The sequence below is a fragment of the Bufo gargarizans genome, chromosome 9 (genome assembly GCF_014858855.1).
Source record: "Bufo gargarizans isolate SCDJY-AF-19 chromosome 9, ASM1485885v1, whole genome shotgun sequence".
Lineage (NCBI taxonomy): Eukaryota > Metazoa > Chordata > Amphibia > Anura > Bufonidae > Bufo > Bufo gargarizans.
Window position 1 is genome coordinate 38,825,431 of NC_058088.1, and position 20,148 is coordinate 38,845,578.

The following is a 20,148-nucleotide window of genomic DNA, read 5'->3' on the forward strand; positions in this document are numbered from 1 at the left end:
CTGGTCCAAGAGTGTGTTGGCTAAGCTGCACATGAAACTACAGCCCTTCTGACTAAACCACTGGTGTCCAGACATGGTGATGCTGCAAAGTTGGTACCCAGCCTGAGCAACCTACTGTGGAACCTACTGATTTACCTGCGTGGACTGGACCAATGTTACCTTTAAACCATGGAGACATGGCACCATGGTAAGGGAGACACTGAAGAGGGTTGGTGTTCAGAGGTCAAAACACCAGCCAAAACTGCATTGCTCATTGGAAATTAAGGGGTTTTCTGAGGCACTGAAGCTATTAAAGAAACAACCGCCCCCCCCCCCCTTCCCTTCCCTTCCCTTTATACTGTTCCAGTGCTGCCACTTCCATCCTCTACACTGGGTTTTGTTTTAATCACTGCTGTGGCATGTATACTACATATAACGCCGCATGCAGTAAATCGGGCACGCCATCACTACAGTTGAAAACATAACATCATGGCTACAGTGATTGGGAGCATCAGAGTGCCTTTTATAAAATAAAAAAAACAATATAGATTTCTCGGACAACCCCTTTAGGGTAAAATGAAGGGCAAATCAAGATTAGTAAAATAGAGATACCAGGGGTCATGTGATGTATTGTACACTGAACAAAAATATAAATGCAACACTTTCGGTTTTGCTCCCATTTTGCATGAGCTGAACTCAAAGATCTGAAACATTTTCTACATACACAAAGACCCATTACTCTCAATATTGTTCACAAATCTGTCTAAATCTGTGTTATTGAGCACTTCTTCTTTGCCAAGATAATCCATCCGCCTCACAGGTGTGGCATATCAAGGTGCTGATTAGACAGCAGAATATTGCACAGGTGTGCCTTAAACTGCCCACAATAAAAGACCACTCTGAAATGTGCAGTTGGATCACACAGCACAATGCCACAGATGTCGCAACGTTTGAAGGGAACGTGCAATTGCCATGCTGACTGCCAGAAATGTCTACAGAGCTGTTGCCCGCACAATGAATGTTCATTTCTCTAACATAAGCCGTCTCCAAGGAGTTTCAGAGAATTTGGCTAGTACATCCCAACCGACCATGCCACCGCAGACCACACCAGACCAGGACCTCTACATCCAGCATGTTCACCTACATGATCGTCTGAGGGACCGGCCACCGGACAGCTGCAGCAATACTCGGTTTGCATAACCAAAGAATTTCTGCACAAACTGCCAGAAACCGTCTCAGGGAATCTTATCTGCATGCTCGTCGTCCTCATCGGGGTCTGGACCTGACTGCAGTTCGTCGTCGTAACGGACTTGAGTGGGCAAATGCTCACATTCGATGGCATCTTGCACGTTGGAGAGGCGTTCTGTTCATGGATGAGTCACGGTTTTCACTGTTCAGGGCAGATGGCAGACAGCGTGTGTGGTGTCATGTGAGTGAGCGGTTTGCTGACGTCAACGTTGTGGATCGAGTGGCCCATGGTGGCGGTGGGGTTATGGTATGGACAGGAGTATGTTATGGACAATGAACACAGGTGCATTTTATTGATGGCATTTTGAATGCACGGAGATACCGTGACGAGATTCTGAGGCCAATTGTTGTGACATTTATCCCCGACCATCACCTCATGTTGCAAGGATCTGTACACAATTCCTGGAAGCATGGCCAGCATACTCACCGGACATGTCACCCATTGAGCGTGTTTAAGGATGCTTTGGATCGGCGTATACGACAGCGTGTATACGGGCCACAATCAACAACCTGATCAACTCTATGCAACAGAGATGTGTTGCACTGCGTGAGGCAAATAGTGGCCACACCAGATACTGACTGGTTTTCTGATACACCCCCCCCCCCCCCCCAGTAAGCCAAACGGTGCATATTTCAGAGTGACCTTTTATTGTGGGCAGTTGAAGGCACACCTGTGCAATATTCATGCTGTCTAATCAGCACCTTGATGCCACACCTGTGAGGTGGAATGGATTATCTCGGCTAAGGAGAAGAGCTCACTAACACAGATTTACACAGATTTGTGAACAACATTTGAGAGTAATGCGTCTTTTGTGTATGTATAAAATATTTCAGATCTTTGAGTTCAGCTCATGCAAAATGGGAGCAAAACCGAAAGTGTTGCCTTTATATTTTTGTTTAGCGTATTAGGAATGATAATTCACTCTGGTTTCTCAAGCAAGTTTTCCAGGAATTCTCTACTATGGGTCTATAACACCACAGGAAATACAAAAACTGTACATGTTATTAGGCTGTGCAGGAAAAGTTGTTATAACAAAGCCCCCTCTATGACATTACCTTCTGCTCTGCAGTTTTTGGCTGAAGCTTCACCCCTTACATCCTGCACTGTAGCTACTGGCTGAAGCCTCACCCCCCGACTCCCTCCTCTGTAGCTACTGGCTGAAGCTTCACCCCCTGACTCCCTCCTCTGTAGCTACTGGCTGAAGCCTCACCTCCTGACTTCCTCCTCTGTAGCTACTGGCTGAAGCTTCACTCCTTACATCCTGCACTGTAGCTACTGCCTGAAGCCTCACCCCCTGACTTCCTCCTCTGTAGCTACTGGCTGAAGCCTCACCCCAGGCTTCCTTCTCTGTAGCTACTGGCTGAAGCCTCACACCCTGACTTCCTGCTCAGTAGCTACTGGCTGAAGCCCCACCACCGGGCTTCCTGCTCTGTAGCTACTGGCTGAAATTTCACTCCTTGACTTCCTGGTCCGTAGCTACTGGATTAAGCTTCACCCCACTGACTTCCTGCTCTGTGCACGCTCTACACATCTTGCTGGTACTCTGATCTCTTTTAGATAATTGTGTATTCTTTCCACTTCGAATACAAGATGAAGATGCTAAAATGGAGAAGGAAACGCTCACTATTACCAGTATACTTAAATGGGGCTGAGCTGCAATACCAGACATACTCCATGGACAGGCATAGCACTTTTTCTGCACAAAGATAACTATCCACTTTAAAGGAGCCTTGTGCAATCTTTTGCCCGTGAAAAATGAGAATGGTTGAACTTTCTAGGACAGTGATAGGCAAACTACGGCCCGGCGGACCTTTTTGTCTGGAGACAGCAGGAGTTGAGAGGAGCGTTTTCATTGTGGAAGCGCTCATCTCCATATTTATCTGTATCGCCGTCCTCAGGACAGCGATACAGATGAATGGTGCGGAGGAGCAGGGGAGAGGCGTCTCCCTTGCCCGCTCCTCTTATAGGGTACAGGCACTAGGCCTGTAGCCTATCAGAGGCCGGGGCAGGCGGCGCGATGATGTCATCGCGCCGCCTGAGCCGTACAGAGTGGGACACAGGCCGGAAGAGGCCTGCATCGCATCACTGACCGCAGCATAGGGTAATTATATGTTTTATTGTTTTTTTATTATTTATATACTGTTGCAAGAAGGGGGGTGGGGCCCTATGTACTGGCAAAATATGATTGGTACTATGGAGAAGACGGGAAGAACTATGGGGGCCCTACATACTGCCTAAATATGGAGGGGCACTATAGAGAAGAGGGGGAAGCACTATCAGGGCCACTATGGAGAAGAGGGGAAGCACTATGGGGGCCCTATATACTGGCACAATACTGGGGGCACTATGGAGAAGAGGGGAAGCACTATGGGGGCCCTATATACTGGCACAGTATCTATTCTGCAAATTGCAACAACAAAGCTAACTTCAGACTTTGATGCCTTAGCAAAAAAGGCAGACCAACAACACTGTTCCCACTAAAATTGAAGGTGAGTTATACATACTAGGTTATGAAAGAAATACATTGCATAAAAGTTTTGTGCAATAACTATTTTTATGCTTTTCTACCTTGAATTAAACTAACCCTTTAATGTTACGAAATTTTTATTTAATTTATATTAATTCACACAAACGCCCCACGATCCATCTACTCTTGGTCCGGCCCCTGTGTCCAATATATGAACCCATTGTGGCCCACGAGTCAAAAAGTTTTCCCACCTTTGTTCTAGGAACATATTACATCAAAGAAACTAGTATAATTTTCTATTATTTAAAGATTTTCATTGCCTAGTAACTTGGCCAAAGAATAGACTGATGTAATGAATGGAGGAGTCGTTGTTATCTCTAAGAATGGTACATTGCGTCAGCCATTGATGTCCTATATGTGTGAACAACCCTTACTTAATTTTATTTTATGGGTACAAGCCCAATGTGTTTATCAATAGCAAAGATTCTCAGGTAGTACGTAATAAGTACATAATACACATAGACATGGTTAATCAGTAATACATCACATACCGGTATACAGTGATCCCTCAAGATACAATGGCCTCAGGATACAATATTTTCAACATACAATGGTCTTTTCTGACCCTTCGTAAGTTGAAACCAGACTCAACATACAATGTCCCAGATTCAGATCCAACCAATCAATCAGTAGATGAAGTAAAATTCTAAGAATACAATAACACGCTTGACTACAGACATAAAAGCTAAAAATAATCAAGTTATAATTAACTCACTAAACGTTTATTACTTATAAAATATATTCAGTAGGAGAATCAAACATATACCGTACCTGGGGGGAGCCTCAAAACAGAATGAATGAGATACACAATAGATGATAGGAATATATAAAGTTTAAGAAACAACTACATTGGTGATGGCACATTACTAGTGATACAGATCACGCAGCATAATTAAGGAATAATTCCCACCATAGACATTTACAGGATATGCACAGGAAATATGCTAGAAATGTCTAATTCTCTGATATCCTCACCTATCTTGTCCTCGGACTCTAGCTCCACTAGATGATGTGGACATGTAGGTGTAGGGCTGAAAAGATTACTGGAATTAATCGAGTAACTCGAGCGACACAAAAAAATCCTCAATACAAATTTTTTGCATCAAGAATTTGTTTGTACCATGTGACCACGGACCGTGAGTGATTGCTATTACTCAATGCTCCCTGGTTTCCCGCTGGCCGGCACCGCGCTGCATTGTCTACACATCATCAGAATGTAGCGCACATAAGCGTGCGCTATGACCTGACACTGTGTGACGTGCGAGGACAGTGCAGCGCGTCAAGAAGAGGATGGAAGAGCTGTGGAGTGTCAGCCACGCGCCTAGCAGGAAAGGTAAGTACTTGATTTCACTGGCACTGGGGGAGACTGATGATTGCATGGAGGGGCTGATGAGTTTTTATAAAGAAAACATTCTTTAATTAGGTTTTTTCTTATTAGAGTACTCAATTAATCGTTGGATTAATCGGTAGACTACTTGATTACTAAAATAATCGATAGCTGCAGCCCTATGTAGGTGCTCATTTTTATTCAAGCCTATAGACTATAGTAGTTACAGAAACAACTGGTACAAGCATATTACTGTTCACAGGTGAGAGCTTGCTACAACTGTGCGCGGTCTAGGGAATCCCTGTGAGACCTCTCATCTGCTTCAACAGCAAGAGAAATATGAGCTTTAGTTCTCACGCACACGACTGTAATCGGTCCGAGAAACACAGTCCGTGTGTCGGCCGCGGCTCCCGTGACCTGAACTGTTTTCATAGTAATTGATGATAGTCAGTCTATCTGATGGCGGGGCTATTGCAGTGTACTAACATGATCATGTGAGCATAGTACAATAGTCAGGTGATCACAAAGAGACGGACTATCATAAATTACTATAACACAGTCAGTCAGTTTAGGTCAGCGGAGCCCGGCTGGCCCAAGAGATGTGGCCAACTCACGGACCCAGTCTCTCGGGCAGATCAGTCGTATGCAAGAGCCCTTAGCCGGATTCACACCTCTCCCAGGCATTGTTACCTATCTGTATTACTCAGATGTGTCACGATCGTGGATTAACTGACCTAAACTCACAGCATCATAGGAATCTATGATGTTTTGAGTCTGGATTGGTTAACCCATGGTCAGGTAGTGGTACAACCGTGTAAGGGCTCGTGCACACAAACGTATTTTGTTTCTGTGTCTGTTCCGGAAAATGCAGAATGCACACGAACATCATCCGTATTTTTGCATGTATCTGTATTAATACAGATGGATAACACGGCCAGCACATGGAGGTGGAGATCTGACCTAAAGGGATTTTCTAGGATTTTTAATTGTTTACCATTAGCATGCATATATGGCCCCCCAAATAGGCGTAACAAAGCTTCCAGGGGTGCTGCGGCCCCTTCATTGTTTATTCCGGCATAGTGACAGACATATGGAGGGCGGCTGTGACTGATACTGCAACCCAGCTTATTCTGTTGATCATAAGGGTACGACGGGTCTCACTCCAACATACTGTACATTAAAGGGGTTGTCCAGCTTTATTAATGTGGTTTACTGAGACCTATCCTGTGTCATCATTATCTGATTGGTGGGGCCCTGTGATCATCTGTTTGAGAAGGCACCGTGGACTTCTCACAGCTTTGTCTAGGCAATATAATGTCACGTTCATCGGTCACATGGCCTCATTGAAGTGAATAGGACTGAGCTGCGATACAAAGCACAGCCGCTATATAATGTACAGCTCTGTGCTTGGCGAGTAGAGAGAAAGCAGCAGCACTACTGTGAGCACCGATGCCTTCTCAAACAGCAGACTGCCAAGGGATAGGTCATCAGTATTAAAATCTCAGAAAACCCCTTGAAGGAGACGACATGGAAATCCTGGAAAATCCCTTTAACAGAAACTCAAAAGCCCCTTTTCAATATTGTTTTTGTTGCCTAACCTCAAATCCTATTTTGCGTATCTAACTGGGGATAAAGTGCAGAACAAATACTCGACAATCTTGGAGTCGATCCATTCTACTGAATTGGAATCTACACACTGCTGTCCATCTCCACAGTGGAATCCATTTCCAAGCATAGACTGGCATACAGTGCAGCATGGTGGGATATGGTATGTGCTTGCGTCACACAGGCAAAAGCAATGGTTGGTGGGCCTGGAGGATATTCATCCAAATGACATTGAGTCAGAAGATGGTTAATAAGCAGGAAGCCATTCTGGGCCAAAGATACCTCTCCCAGAATTCATGCCCACTGAGTAAGTACAACACCTGCGTAGCCACAGGACAACCAGGCCAGTGGTGTAAATAGAAATGACAGCAAATTTTTGAATGCCCCCACCAGAAATTTCTTTGCAACCCCCTCCTCCCGTGCAGCCCCACTCCAGTGGCTAGTCAAGACAGCTCTGGCAAACGCTCCGTCTGTTTCCTACAGTGTCCCGTATATATGTCATTGTATAACACTATTGAGGGGGTCCGGCAATAACATTTTTTAGTCCTCATCCTGGGTCGGCCCCTTCTGAGTTAAGGCCCCAAAACAGCCTCTTCCCCCTATAGCTACGCCCCTGGCTTGCCCGTAGATTAGTTCTTGAAATGTATCTTACCAGTGGGATAAATGCAGGTTGTTGTAACTGCATATTTGCTAGAGCCTGTTGGTAGTGAAAAACACTGGGGTTAAACATCGTGGTGGCCCCGTTGCTTTTTTCAAAGTGCTGGCCTCTTTGGTAAAGGTTGAAGTGCTCCAGGCTGCAGCGCCTGTGAATTAGAAAGGGATTATTTGCAAAAAAAAAAAAAAAGGATCTGAAATGGACAGATCCTGGCTGCATGACATACAGTCCAGTATACATAATCACCTGCAAGTGGATTCATTTCTTAAAGACAGGAGATAGCATTAAGGAACGACACCAAGGAATTTAAAAAAATAAATAATAAGTCACAAAATGTTTGAAGTAAGCAGGACCTAGTCTGGAAGCGGAAGGGTTTTACAAAGCCGATTACAGATTGTCTATAACAGGTGTTTGTGGACAAACAGGATAATGCATTGTAATAATATTCTCTATAGATTGCTTACTGCTGATAATCAGGGCATTCATATTTCCATTTAAAGGGAACCTGTCACTTTGAACATGGTGTCTGATCTGCAGGATGAATGCTACAGAGCCTCAGGAGATGAGCAGACTGATATTGCTTATTTTATTGGTCTCCTACTAACAGATGCCAGAACAGGCCTCATGGCTTGTCATACTGCTTTCCACACTGTACATTCCTTCTCTAGCCCCTATACCTGATCTCTGCCAGCTGGTCTTCACTCTAGTTTGGGTATTCTGTTCCTGAACCCTGACCTATAGGCACTGCATAGAAATGTGGAAGATTAGCAACCTTTAAAAGGAACCTGTCACATTCAACAGGATTTTGGATCTACCGACAGCATGGTATAGAGCTGGAGGAGATGATCAGACAGAAGGTTGTCAATCACTGGTTAGGACTACCCACTGGACTCCTAAACTCAGAATGAGCAGAGGTTTCAAGTAGTAAAATACAAGTTATACTGAATATTTGGCCACAAAACAACATATCAGTTTGCTCGGATCCTCTTGCTCTAGTGTCAAAGAATATCCCATCGGGCAGGACCTATGGGTCTCTTGACCCAGATCTGCTTGGTTCAGGAATGGAATACCAAAACTAGAGTGAAGACCTACATACAGGTAAAGCAGGGGGAGAAAGGTGATAAGGGCTAAGAAGAAATTGTAAGATGTGGAAAACAGGGTGAGAAGCCATGGGGGCTCTCACCTGGATCTGTTAGTAGGAGACCAGCAAAACAAGCAAGAAGGCATTAGTGGAACATTTAGCACCCACATGATTCAGGGACTTTCAGAATGACCCTCAGCTCCAATATTAGAAGCTATTCTCAACGCATTTCAGTCTCTTACTTTGGCTCTAGTGAAGAGCTGAAATTTTAAACAGAAAGACACAAAATATATATAGATTTTTTGTTATCTTGGACAACTTGTTGTGGCTTCAAGTAAACATCCACTTCAATATCTACACCCTACCTGCTAGAATTTGTGTGACATTTGGCGATTTGGATGCACAACTGGAAATCAAGAGAGCACATGTTGTTTCCAGAACCTTCCATTAGCGTAGCCTAAGACTTTGGGTCTGTAATGCCAACTTTAAGTCCCTGCTAGTAAAGGGTTGCCTGGGTTCCACTTGACTTCCAGTCTGCGTGACCATGATCTGAGCACATGTAGTGAACGTTACCCGTTTTTCAAATACACTTCAGGTATTTAGGTTTATTTATCCCGGGGAATAAATTATCTTCTACGGAAATCATACTTACCAACATTGCAGTTGGTAAATTAGGAACAAATAAACCTCGCCCCAGGACACTCCATTTATGGGTGGGGCTTATATAAGCCCCTCTCTTTTGCAGCCCAAGTTTGCAGGGACTGTCTCTGAAAATTAAGGATAGTCCCTGCAAATTTGGGAAATATGGGAAATGCTTATTATTTTCTAATAAGTAATTTAGAAATATAAAAGGATTACAATCTGAGCTTGGGGGCAAATTGAAACTTCTATGTTAGATATTGTAGGTCAATTGGCCAGAAAATTGAGGTATACAGAAAAAATATTACTGATATAGTGAAGGAGATGCGGCCTTTCAATGCTTGCCCTTGTTCATGGGTACAATCTGAAACTGTATGGGCGACTTGCGTCATCCCGCTTTTGACAATCTATCATCTGGCTCTTCTGCACTTTTCTATGTAAACAGGTTTAATGGAAACATGAAATAATAATGGGTGTAGGAGGGATAGCATGTTTTCACTAAACATTATTCTGACCTTGAGAAAGCTGAAAGCGAATGCGAAATATGAAAGGGGAGGTTTATTTCTGGGCTTTGAAATTCCACATTGTTTTTTCAGCCTTAATAAATCTCCCGTAATAGAAATGTTGTAAAAAGATGCATATTTAGTATGGGGAATAAATGCCCTTTTCAGCACTTCATCATTTGCTGTGTTACCAGCAGGTTTCATCATAACATGACTGGATCACATAGGTTAGGAAAAGCTTCTCTAAAGAACCCTACTTCAGTTTCAGGTAGTTTGAAAAACAACTGGAATTGGCCATGTGATTTTGGACAGTAAAATAGATAGGTGTGTTCACACAGCTAGGTTACCTTCCCAAATGAGAAGACCTGATATCATGGTCATGAACAGTAGTATTAATTGACTGGGACACCTTTTGGGGCACATTTATGACGTCCTGGCGTTAACATGTATGGTATCTTACCAGCCTCATGTCATGCCTTGTCGGCCAGACCACTTTGCACAATAGTCTTGTATTGGTTTATGTTTTATTTATTTTACCACGAAGAATACATAATATATACCCATTTGGCAGAATAATTGATTACTGCTCCAAAGTTCTGAGCTCTTTGCTATCGATGTCCTTTTGATATGTAGTTCAGTACTAAGTGGAATAGTGATAACATGCATCCTCATCCTTTAAAATGGCTTTTCTTTTTATTTTAAGGACATTAAAGGGGTCCAAGTTATTCAAAGCCTCCTCAGGCAGGAATTGTAATAAAATAGTAAAAGAAGGTATACTCACCCATTTCATCCCCTTCGGGCCTCCGGCCTTTTTTTTTACTTGGCTGCAGAGGTAATGTGCCATATACCTCATGTGACTGCTGCAGCCTATCACTGGGTTCAGAGTTATATGGGACCACTGAGGCTAATGATTGGCTGCAGCAGTCACAGTGGGTATACGGCATGCCACTGCTGCAGTCAAGTAAAGCCCAGCAGGAAGTACTAGGGTGGCAGAAGGGGATGAAGTGCGTGAGTATACCTTCTTTTATCACAATTCATGTCTTTGAGGAGCTTTATAATAACTCTGACAACCCCTTTAACCATGTTTGGAAAAATGTAAATAACCCAGATGCATTAAAGGGTTTCTGTCACCAGAATTAATCCTATTAAACTAGCTGACATTAGCGATGTGCTAATGTCAGCTAACCGTAACTAGTCTATTCCTACTTTTATCTATGCCCCCGTTACTCCAGAGATATAACTTTTTTTATATGCTAAGTAGCCTCTAGGTGAGGGGGGGGGGGGGGGGGGCGTTGCCCCTGCTCCTAGAGGCTCCGTTCTCCCAACTCTGGCCACGCCCTGCTACACTAGATTGACAGGGCCAGGCAGCGTTAGTCTCCTACCTCCGGCCCTGTCTGCCATGTAAATTTCATGCCTGCGCCATCCTGTTAAGTATTTGGCGCAGGCGCAGTGAGTAAACTGAATGGCGCGAGATTTCCCCAGCGCGCGGGGCCGGCAGTTGGAGGTGAAGGCTGCCTGTCCCTGTCAATCTAGTGTAACAGGGCGTGGCCAGAGGTGGGAGAACAGAGTTTCAAGGAGCAGGGGCAACGCCCTCCCTGCACCTAGAGGCTAATTAGCATATTAAAAAAGTTATAATTCTGGAGTAACGGGGGCATAGATAAAAGTAGGAATAGGCTAGTTAGGTTCAGCTGACATTAGCACATCGTTAATGTCAGCTAGCCTAATAGGGTTAATTCTGGTGACAGAAACCCTTTAAAAGCGGTCAGCTTTCTACATTCCCATTCAAAAAGAAGGGTCCGGGATGCTCTGCTGTTTAGATAGTCAGTGATCGGCAATAATTTGCTGGGAAACCTAGCAGCAAGTATCCAATTTCCTTGCAGCGCCACCTCAGGAGAATTTAAGTATTACAATGTTCTCTCTGAACTCAATGTCCAGTGTAATGCAGAGCAATAGATGCTCTCGGTAGCTGCTCTCTGCTCTGGAATCTATTAAACATAGCATTAGCAAATAATCTAATTCCAATCCAGCAAATAGCATGTTATCACATAGATATCCTGTGGGCCACAAACAGACGCTGAGCAGATTTACAGATAGATTGGACATGCACTAAGTTTGACGTGGCTGCATTATTCAAGGCAAATGGGATAATCAAACCGAAACACAGATCAATCAGTTGGTGGTGTCAGACATTTCGGCAGCATCACGTTTGCCCAGATTATAACAAAAGTATCATTAGATCATGGGCGAAGGTGACTTCTGCTCAAGAAATGTCCAAGCCAGATATCAGCAATAAAGCAGCAGCAGCAAACGGAAGCAGATCACTTGGTGCAGGACCAATAGAGAGAAAGCAAGTCAATTCTAATTCCCAGAGACACGATGAGGGAAAGGAGTGTACTGACACAGGTTACACCAATGGGAACCCAAGTCTGGTTTGCAGTCATATGCTGTAAGGTAGATACAGACAATAGAGATATGGGTATATCAAATATGATATAGAGACACTGACAGACATGGATAGTGTGAAATAGACAGATATCAGATAGACAGACAGACATGAGATAGACACAAGATAGATATATAGATAGATAATAGATAGACACAAGATAGACATGACATAGATAGATATCAGATAGACAGACAGACATTAGATAGACACAAGATAGATAGATAATAGATAGACATGAGATTAAGGCTACATGCACATGACCGTTGTTTTGGTCCTCATCGGTGCCGCAGTTTTTGCGGCTCGGATGCGGACCCTTTCACTTCATCCGTTGCTCCGTTCCGTGGTCCGCAAAAACATATAACCTGTCCTATTCTTGTCCATTTTGTGGACAAGAATAGGCAGTTATATTAATGGCTGGTCCGTGCCGTTCCGCAAATTCAATTTGAGGCCCGCAAAACACACAACAGTCGTGTGCATGTAGCCTAATAGACATTAGATAGATACAGGTAGACATGAGAAAGATAGACAGATAGATGAGTAAGGGCAGGTTCGCATTTGCGTTTTGGAATCCCATTATAGGTTCTGTTGTATAGTCCGAGTTATAAAGGAATTTTAGGATAGAATGCAAAACGGAAGCCTTTAAGGCCTCTTTCACACGGGCGTCATGTTTTTTGCCCGGATAAGAGCCGGGTGCGTTGCGGGAAAATGCACGATTTTTCCGTGCGAGTGCAAAACATTGTCATGCGTTTTGCACTCGCGTGAGAAAAATCGCACATGTTTGGTACCCAGACCCGAACTTCTTCACAGAAGTTCGGGCTTCTGATTGATGTTCTGAAGATTGTATTATTTTCCCTTATAACATGGTTATAAGGGAAAATAATAGCATTCTGAATACAGAATGCATAGTATAATAGTGCTGGAAGGGTTAAAAATAATAAAAAGTTAACTCACCTTCTCCTCTTGTTCGCGTAGATCCCGGTCTGTTCTTTAGCTGTGGGCTGAATGACCTGAGGTGATGTCAGATCACATGCTCCAATCACATGGTCCATCACCATGGTGATGGAGCATGTGATCTGACGTCACCACAGGTCCTTTAGCCCACAGCTAAAGAACAGACCGGGATCTACGCGAACAAGAGGAGAAGGTGAGTTAACTTTTTTTATTATTTTTAACCCTTCCAGCACTATTATACTAAGCATTCTGTATTCAGAATGCTATTATCTTCCCTTATAACCATGTTATAAGGGAAAATAATACAGTGAATAGACTGTCACCTAGAACCCATGCGTGAAAATCGCACCGCATCCGCACTTGCTTGCGGATTCATGCGATTTTCACGCAACCCCATTCATTTCTATGCGGCCTGCGTTACGTGAAAAACGCACAAAGAGGAGCATGCTGCGATTTTCACGCAACGCACAAGTGATGCATGAAAATCACCGCTCGTGTGCACAGCCCCATAGAAATGAATGGGTCAGGATTCAGTGCGGGTGCAGTGCGTTCACCTCACGCATCGCACCCGCACGGAAAACTCGCCCGTGTGAAAGGGGCCTAAGAGTTTTGCTCTGTCCTAATACATGTCTATGGGGACACATAACAGTTCCGTTATACATGACATAAAAAATAGTCCTGTCAACAGGACAATTTTTATCCCATCATGTATAACGGAACCAAACGGAACTGTTATGTGCCCCCACAGACATGTATTAGGACGGAGCAAAACTCTTAAAGGCTTCCGTTTTGCATTCAATCCTAAAATTCTGTTATATTACGCTATAACTCTCTCACCTTTGACGGAATTCCATAATGCAAATGCGAACCCGCCCTTAGATAGATACATGTATATATTTTACACACTATATGCAGTATACATTATATGTACATAACAGTTATTTAATATAGTGATAAAAAAATCCTTATTTTACTTAAAAAAGATAAATATTTGAATCCAATGCGTTTATGTACAATACTGATCTCACGTTTTAGGCCTCATGCACACGACCGTTCCGTTTTTTACGGTCCGCAAGGAACGGAAGCCGCCCGTGTGCCTTCCGCAATTTGCGGAACGGACGTCTCATTGTAGAAATGCCTATTCTTGTCCGCAAATTTATTTTTTTTGCAGGGCCACAGAATGGAGCAACGGATGCGGACAGCACACGGAGTGCTGTCCGCATCTTTTGAGGCCCCATTGAAGTGAATGGGTCCGCATCTGAGCCACCAAAACTGCGGCACGGATGCGGACCAAAACAACGGTCGTGTGCATGAGGCCTTACTCATATGTCTTTATGGATGAGATAATGAAATAAAAACAGACATAAGCTGCAAACCAGGAGACATTACTAAACGTATATATTCATGTAGATAACACAACGATGTAAGTAACAGGTATCCATGCACTTGAAGATGGTAACATGCAAAGCAAGAAGGTCATAGGTCCAAGTACCAGGTCAAGGGTGGCCTTGAGGGGTCGCTTCAGTGATGTGACAGCTGGCTGAGTCTTAATTAGCAGGCAGGGAGCACATGATGGCAATGGGCCAAAAGGGGTCAAGCACAACAACATAAACAGCAAGCAGAGGAGCGACATTGTGGACAGATGAAAAGAAGAAAAAAAAAAAGAATGCATTATATATTGTATTAAAACTACACATGCATGTGATGATGACTATGGTTAATGCATTAGAATAAAATACAGCAGGTTTTATTACTGTTTTATGAAAGGCAGCAACCCAAAAACATAAAAATGTATAAAGGTAGGCTTCAAAAAAGACTAAACCTCCTTAAAGTGGTTGTCCACCTTTAATACCCACTTGACAGTTTATCTAAATATAATCTACAAAAGGTTGAATTGCTTTGTATACACAACGTGTTACTTCTCTTTCACAGATCCAGTGGAGAACTCTGCATTATAGTTCAGAGCTGTATTCACACTTCTGCTCATTGCTGTTGGAAAGTCGATACATCTCTGACTACATAGCTGAGCTCTTATAATGCAGTGGGACATTTGGTTCTTCTTACATCTGGTCCCTGTTCAGTCCCTGGTGTATAAAAGTCTATACTTTGCAGAAAGCTCTGGGCTGACCGTGAGAAATCAAGGAATTAGAGGTTTCAGCTCTGTAGCCCACAGAGCAGTTAATGCAGCCCTGGACTATAATACAAGCAGTCAATTAGGATCACTACAAGATAAGCCATGCGATAGATCTACAAAGTTTATCATCCTTATATCTAGATAATTCTATATATAAAGCCGAAAAAATTATCTTCAGAGGTAAGCATACACTTTAAGGCCTCATGCACATGAACGTTTTTGTTAATTTTTTTGCGGACCATATACGTAACCATTCATTTCAATGGGAAGTTACCGTATGTCCGTTCCGCAAAAAAAATAGAACATGTCCTATTATTGTCCGCATTACGGACAAGGATGGTACTGTTCTATTAGGGGCCAGCTGTTCTGTTCCGCAAAATACGGAATGCACACGGACGTCATCTGTATTTTTTGCAAATCCGTTTTTTGCGGACCGCAAAATACATACCGTCGTGTGCATGAGGCCTAATGGTGGTGTTAAGTATTGAAAATGACTATACTTTCACACTAGTGGTAGCCTTTTCCGGCAGGCTGTTCCCCTGCCGGATCCGTGCAACTGCAAGTCCACCGTGCCGCCGGAAGTCTGCCCCAGCCCCATTCACTATATTTGGGGCGGTCCGGAGGTCCAGCAAACATGCCGAGAGGAGGACGGACAAAAACGGCAGCATGCTGTAGTTTTATTCCGGCTGTCTCTCGGCATATTTGCCACGCTGCCGCCGGACCTCTGGCCCGCCCCCATTACAGTAAGTGGGGCGCGGTGGACTTGAGGTAGCACGGATCCAGCAGGCTGTTCCTCCGCTGGAACAACGTGCCGGACCCTGCTGCCACAAGTAGTACATCAGGGTGTGAAAGTGTATTATCTGGAAATTCAGTCCCCAAGTGCTGATCTTGAAGTAGTAAGATTACAATAGCTGCTTCCTCTATTAGACCCAGGGATACAAAACAGGGAACCCAATTTGGATAATTTATTTAGTTGTCAGGTTGCATATTTAGAAAATAAAAAGCTATAGTTTGAAAACAAAATGATTTTGTAAACATTTTTGTACAGTTTCCCCCAAAATAAACTAAAAAAAAAAAAAAAAAATCTCTAAAAATCCCTAGGGGGTCATATAAAAAATAATAATAAAGTTGTAAAAATAATCAACAAATTAAATAAAAAGGACAGCTAAACCACCACTTGTACTAAATCATGAAAAAGTTTCTGGTCTTTAAGGACTTTTCAAGCCTGATCATTAAAGGGGATGTGTCATCAATACAACCCCAACAGCTGTGTTAGGGAATGGGGCCTCTGAAAAGGACCCCCTTCTAGGAGCCAGAAAGGGGAGCTGATAGGAGCAGCTTCCGCTTTGACCAGCAAGTCCCATCCATGTATTGTATGGTCAGAAATTCAGTTAAAGGCCTGGCATGTGATAATAAAGACCCCCCCCCAAACGGAAGGACGCTAACAGCTGACCTCTGGGGGGCGTCAGACGCCATAACTATGGCAATCAGCTGATCAATGGGATGGCTGTCTTTAGGAAGGGGTTGAGATCACTGATCCTACAGGGTAATACCCCTGAAGCTGTGGCCCCTCAAGATCAGAGGTCAGGGACTGAATATTAACACTGTGTAAAACAGGAGGTTGCAAAAGCAATTTATACTGATAAAGCGCAGAGGATGTCCTTCCATGTGGACTATGGAATACACATACAACAAATGTCACTGCGCATAATCTCTGCATCTGTGACCGAAATAATGTATAGAGAAATCATACAGACCCGGTCACCTCTCCTGACATGGCTGTTTTCGTGAATAATTGTATTCCACATTAGATAACCATTCAGGAGCATCTTTTCTTATGACTTCATGTTGTGCTGTTCCTCTTTTACTCCTACTGGAATTTTCTGAATGAATTGCCAACAGGGTACTGCCAGTTGGGGTCCCTGCACATCTGGCACTGTCCATTCAGTGCCATCAACATCAGACGCTGATGATAACATCCAGATGGACATTTATTCATAGGGATAATAGAGGAATGGCACACCATAGAAAAAAGATGTTCCAGTTTTATTTTGGAACGCGGTACTGCAAGTAGTTACTAAAACCGACATGTCAGGAGAGGTGCAGTTATTCTTTAAAAAGTGTTTTCTCCAAAATTCTAGCAAATACGTAAAACCTCAAGAAGCAACTTTTCCCCTGAACGTTATGTATTTTGGCAGTCATGGATATGGCATGAATATTACAATTCTAACATTTACCCAAAATGTAAAGGTGTTCTCCGGTATTTACATATTGATGACCTATCCTCAGGACAAGTCATCAATATGAGATGGGCGGGGGTCCGACTCTTGGGATCCCAGCAGTTCAGCTGTATTAAGAGGCTGTGGTGCTCCGCAAGTGCTGCGCCCTCTTCCAAGGCCGTGTGATGTCACATTCATCGGTCACATGGCCTAGGTGCAGCTCAGCCCCATTTCAAGGGAGTAGAGCTAAACTGCAATACTAGGCACGGCCATTATACAACGTACGGCTCTGTGCTTGGTGCGCACAGGAGTGCCGCAGCCTCCTCGAAAAGCTGATCAGCAGGGGTGCTGGGAGTCAGACCCCCGCCAATCTCATATTGATAATCTATCCTGAGAACAGGTCATCAGTATGTAAATCCTGGAGAACCCCTTTAAGTGTTTCTAAACTTCTTATTCATAAAAAACCCTATCGCCATAAGATGAAGAAGTAACTTTGTACTGTGAGGGTACGGTCACACATGCAGGATTTTTTATGCAGTTTTGGAAGCCAAATTCAAGTGTGGATCATAAAAGGAGAGAAGGTATTAAAATACTTTTCTGGGACTAAAAAAATGTGGAAAAAAAATATCAGATTGGTGGTCCAGCGTCTAATACCCCCACTGATCAGCTCCTGGCTCCGTAAACTCCACAAAAGGCCTTCTTCTATTTTGTAGTTTCTGGCGCCGGTGTACTGCAGCTCAACTCTCATTCACTGCAGCACCCTGGCACGGCCAATACACAGTGGAGGTCACTAGCGGCTGCCTGAAACAGCTGACTGTACAGGGTGTCGGGAGTCGGACCCCCACCGACCTGATACTAATGACCTATCCTGAGGACAGGCCATCAATATCTAAGTCCAGGAAACCCCGTTAAGGACAGATACAACGTCCGCTCTTGTCCGAATCCACTCTTGGCTTTGGCGTCAAAAACTGCCTCAATAAACCTGCATGTGTGGCCATACCACCCTACCCTTGTTCCATCGTTTTCAGTCCTCTGAATGCAATTTAACCAATGCTTTTATTTCGGTTGCCATGGCTATGTGCAGAGAAATGTATATATGTATACATGGTAAGTACCCATTTTCCTTTAGTCTCCATTAGCAATACCTTGATAAAGTACACAATGTCACATTTGTGAGGTCTACAGGACATAGTAACCACATCTGCTCCTCACATTGCAGGCTACATTTACAGTATGAAAAATGGTAGACAGTAGAGACAAAGGACCTGATTTATCAAGATCGGCACACACTGCTGGAGGAGGCATGTAATCTATAAAGAGGGGCAGGCCTCGTCATAAATGACATGCCTCCTCCGGCAGTCCGTGCGCCAAACTGAAGTCTACGGCAGCTCAGAGTTTATGTAGACTTTAGTCATTATTTAAGCCAGTTTCTGGCATAAGTAATCATGGATGTGTCGGGGCAGATGGCTCCCCCCACACTCCGACCCTTTCGGAGACTGGTGAGAGTGGCATATAAACACATGTTGCGACTGAAAAAGTCTGAAACAAAACAGGGTTTTGTGACTTTTTAACACCAAAAAATGGTGTAGGAGAGTGATAAATTCTCCCAATGGCTTACATTACATAGCTATTTATTTTTATTTTTTTAGTTTATTATTCCGAAAAATAACAAAAAATAAAATAAATTCATTTTTAAAAAATACATCAATCTTTAGTTGTGCATGATACAAGGGGTGTTCTTTGTTCCAATCATCTAGTGAGGAGACCGGATTCCCAATGATCCATTTTACTATAGGGATTCTCTGTAATATTTGTTTTCTGTTCACATCATCTTTCGGCTATATTATATATTAAAATTAATATTTTTTTTTCTGGGCACATTTACTATTTTAGAGGGCATTATTCACATTACAATATTTTAGTATACCATCAACACACATTTGAATGAAGAATAAAGGGACTGCTGTGAATACTGCAGAAGGGATAAGAGTCGCCATTATGATCATAGGGAGTAGACACTGCTTTGACTACTAGGGTAAATTGCCCTGCTGCAACTACTAGGTAGAGGGAGTAGACTTGATGTGTCTGCTGTCACAGGTAGGAGTTCTGTGACTACAAGAGAAAAATGGGGGGAGCTGTGAATACTGATTGGGGTGTGCACCTACTGTTAAGGTGCTTTTTAGGCTAAGGGACATGGACACCTTTAAATCATTATATTCAGAAATACCCCTAAGAAAGGACACACTCACGGCTTATGTTGACCCCCTTAAACACCTGTGGGGATTTTACAGTCTTTTAGTAAAAAAAAAATATATAATACTTTTACTATAAACATAGACCATAAGGATGATGTGAACAAAGCCCTACATGTATCACCAATGATTCAGATGTTTTCCTATTCCACATAAGTGGTTGTCACCTATGACCTCCATGGGGACATGTGGAGAACAGTTGAGTTGACCTCTTCTATTCATCAATTTATTCTAAGGGATTTCTTACGGTGCAATTCTCTGGGTCATATTTTTTTTGGGGGGGAGGGGGGGGGGCAACACTTTGGTGAAAACCACTGCAAATAATGACTCCTGTCAATACACTCTTAAAGGTATTGTCTGCTTTTTTATGTTGACAAGCTATCCTTAGGACAGATTATCAATCTAAAAAAAGCAGACGACCCCTTTAACTATATAGAAGCTCTCCTTCCATCTGTATGTAACCGATTTTCTCTAGACTCAAGAATGGGGGATCTGCCTAGTTATCGGTGATATAGGCAAGCACCGTTTACCGCACAACTTTACCGCAAATTTGCCCCTCGGATAGCTAGGTGACAACCTGA

General features: G+C 43.3%; 1 protein-coding gene across 2 annotated transcripts in view; it reads right to left on the reverse strand.

Annotated features, from left to right (window-relative positions):
• Positions 1 to 20,148, reverse strand: part of MBNL3 (muscleblind like splicing regulator 3) — a 176,922-nt gene that overhangs the window by 41,623 nt on the left and 115,151 nt on the right. The window contains exon 6 of one of the 2 annotated variants that reach the window (XM_044268664.1): positions 7,355 to 7,490. The exons of the other annotated variant lie outside the window; for it this stretch is intronic. Coding sequence (XP_044124599.1) covers positions 7,440 to 7,490 — 51 coding nt within the window. The 3' untranslated portion in view covers positions 7,355 to 7,439. Of the gene's footprint in view, positions 1 to 7,354; positions 7,491 to 20,148 lie in introns of those variants that run through there. 2 annotated transcript variants of the gene reach the window in all.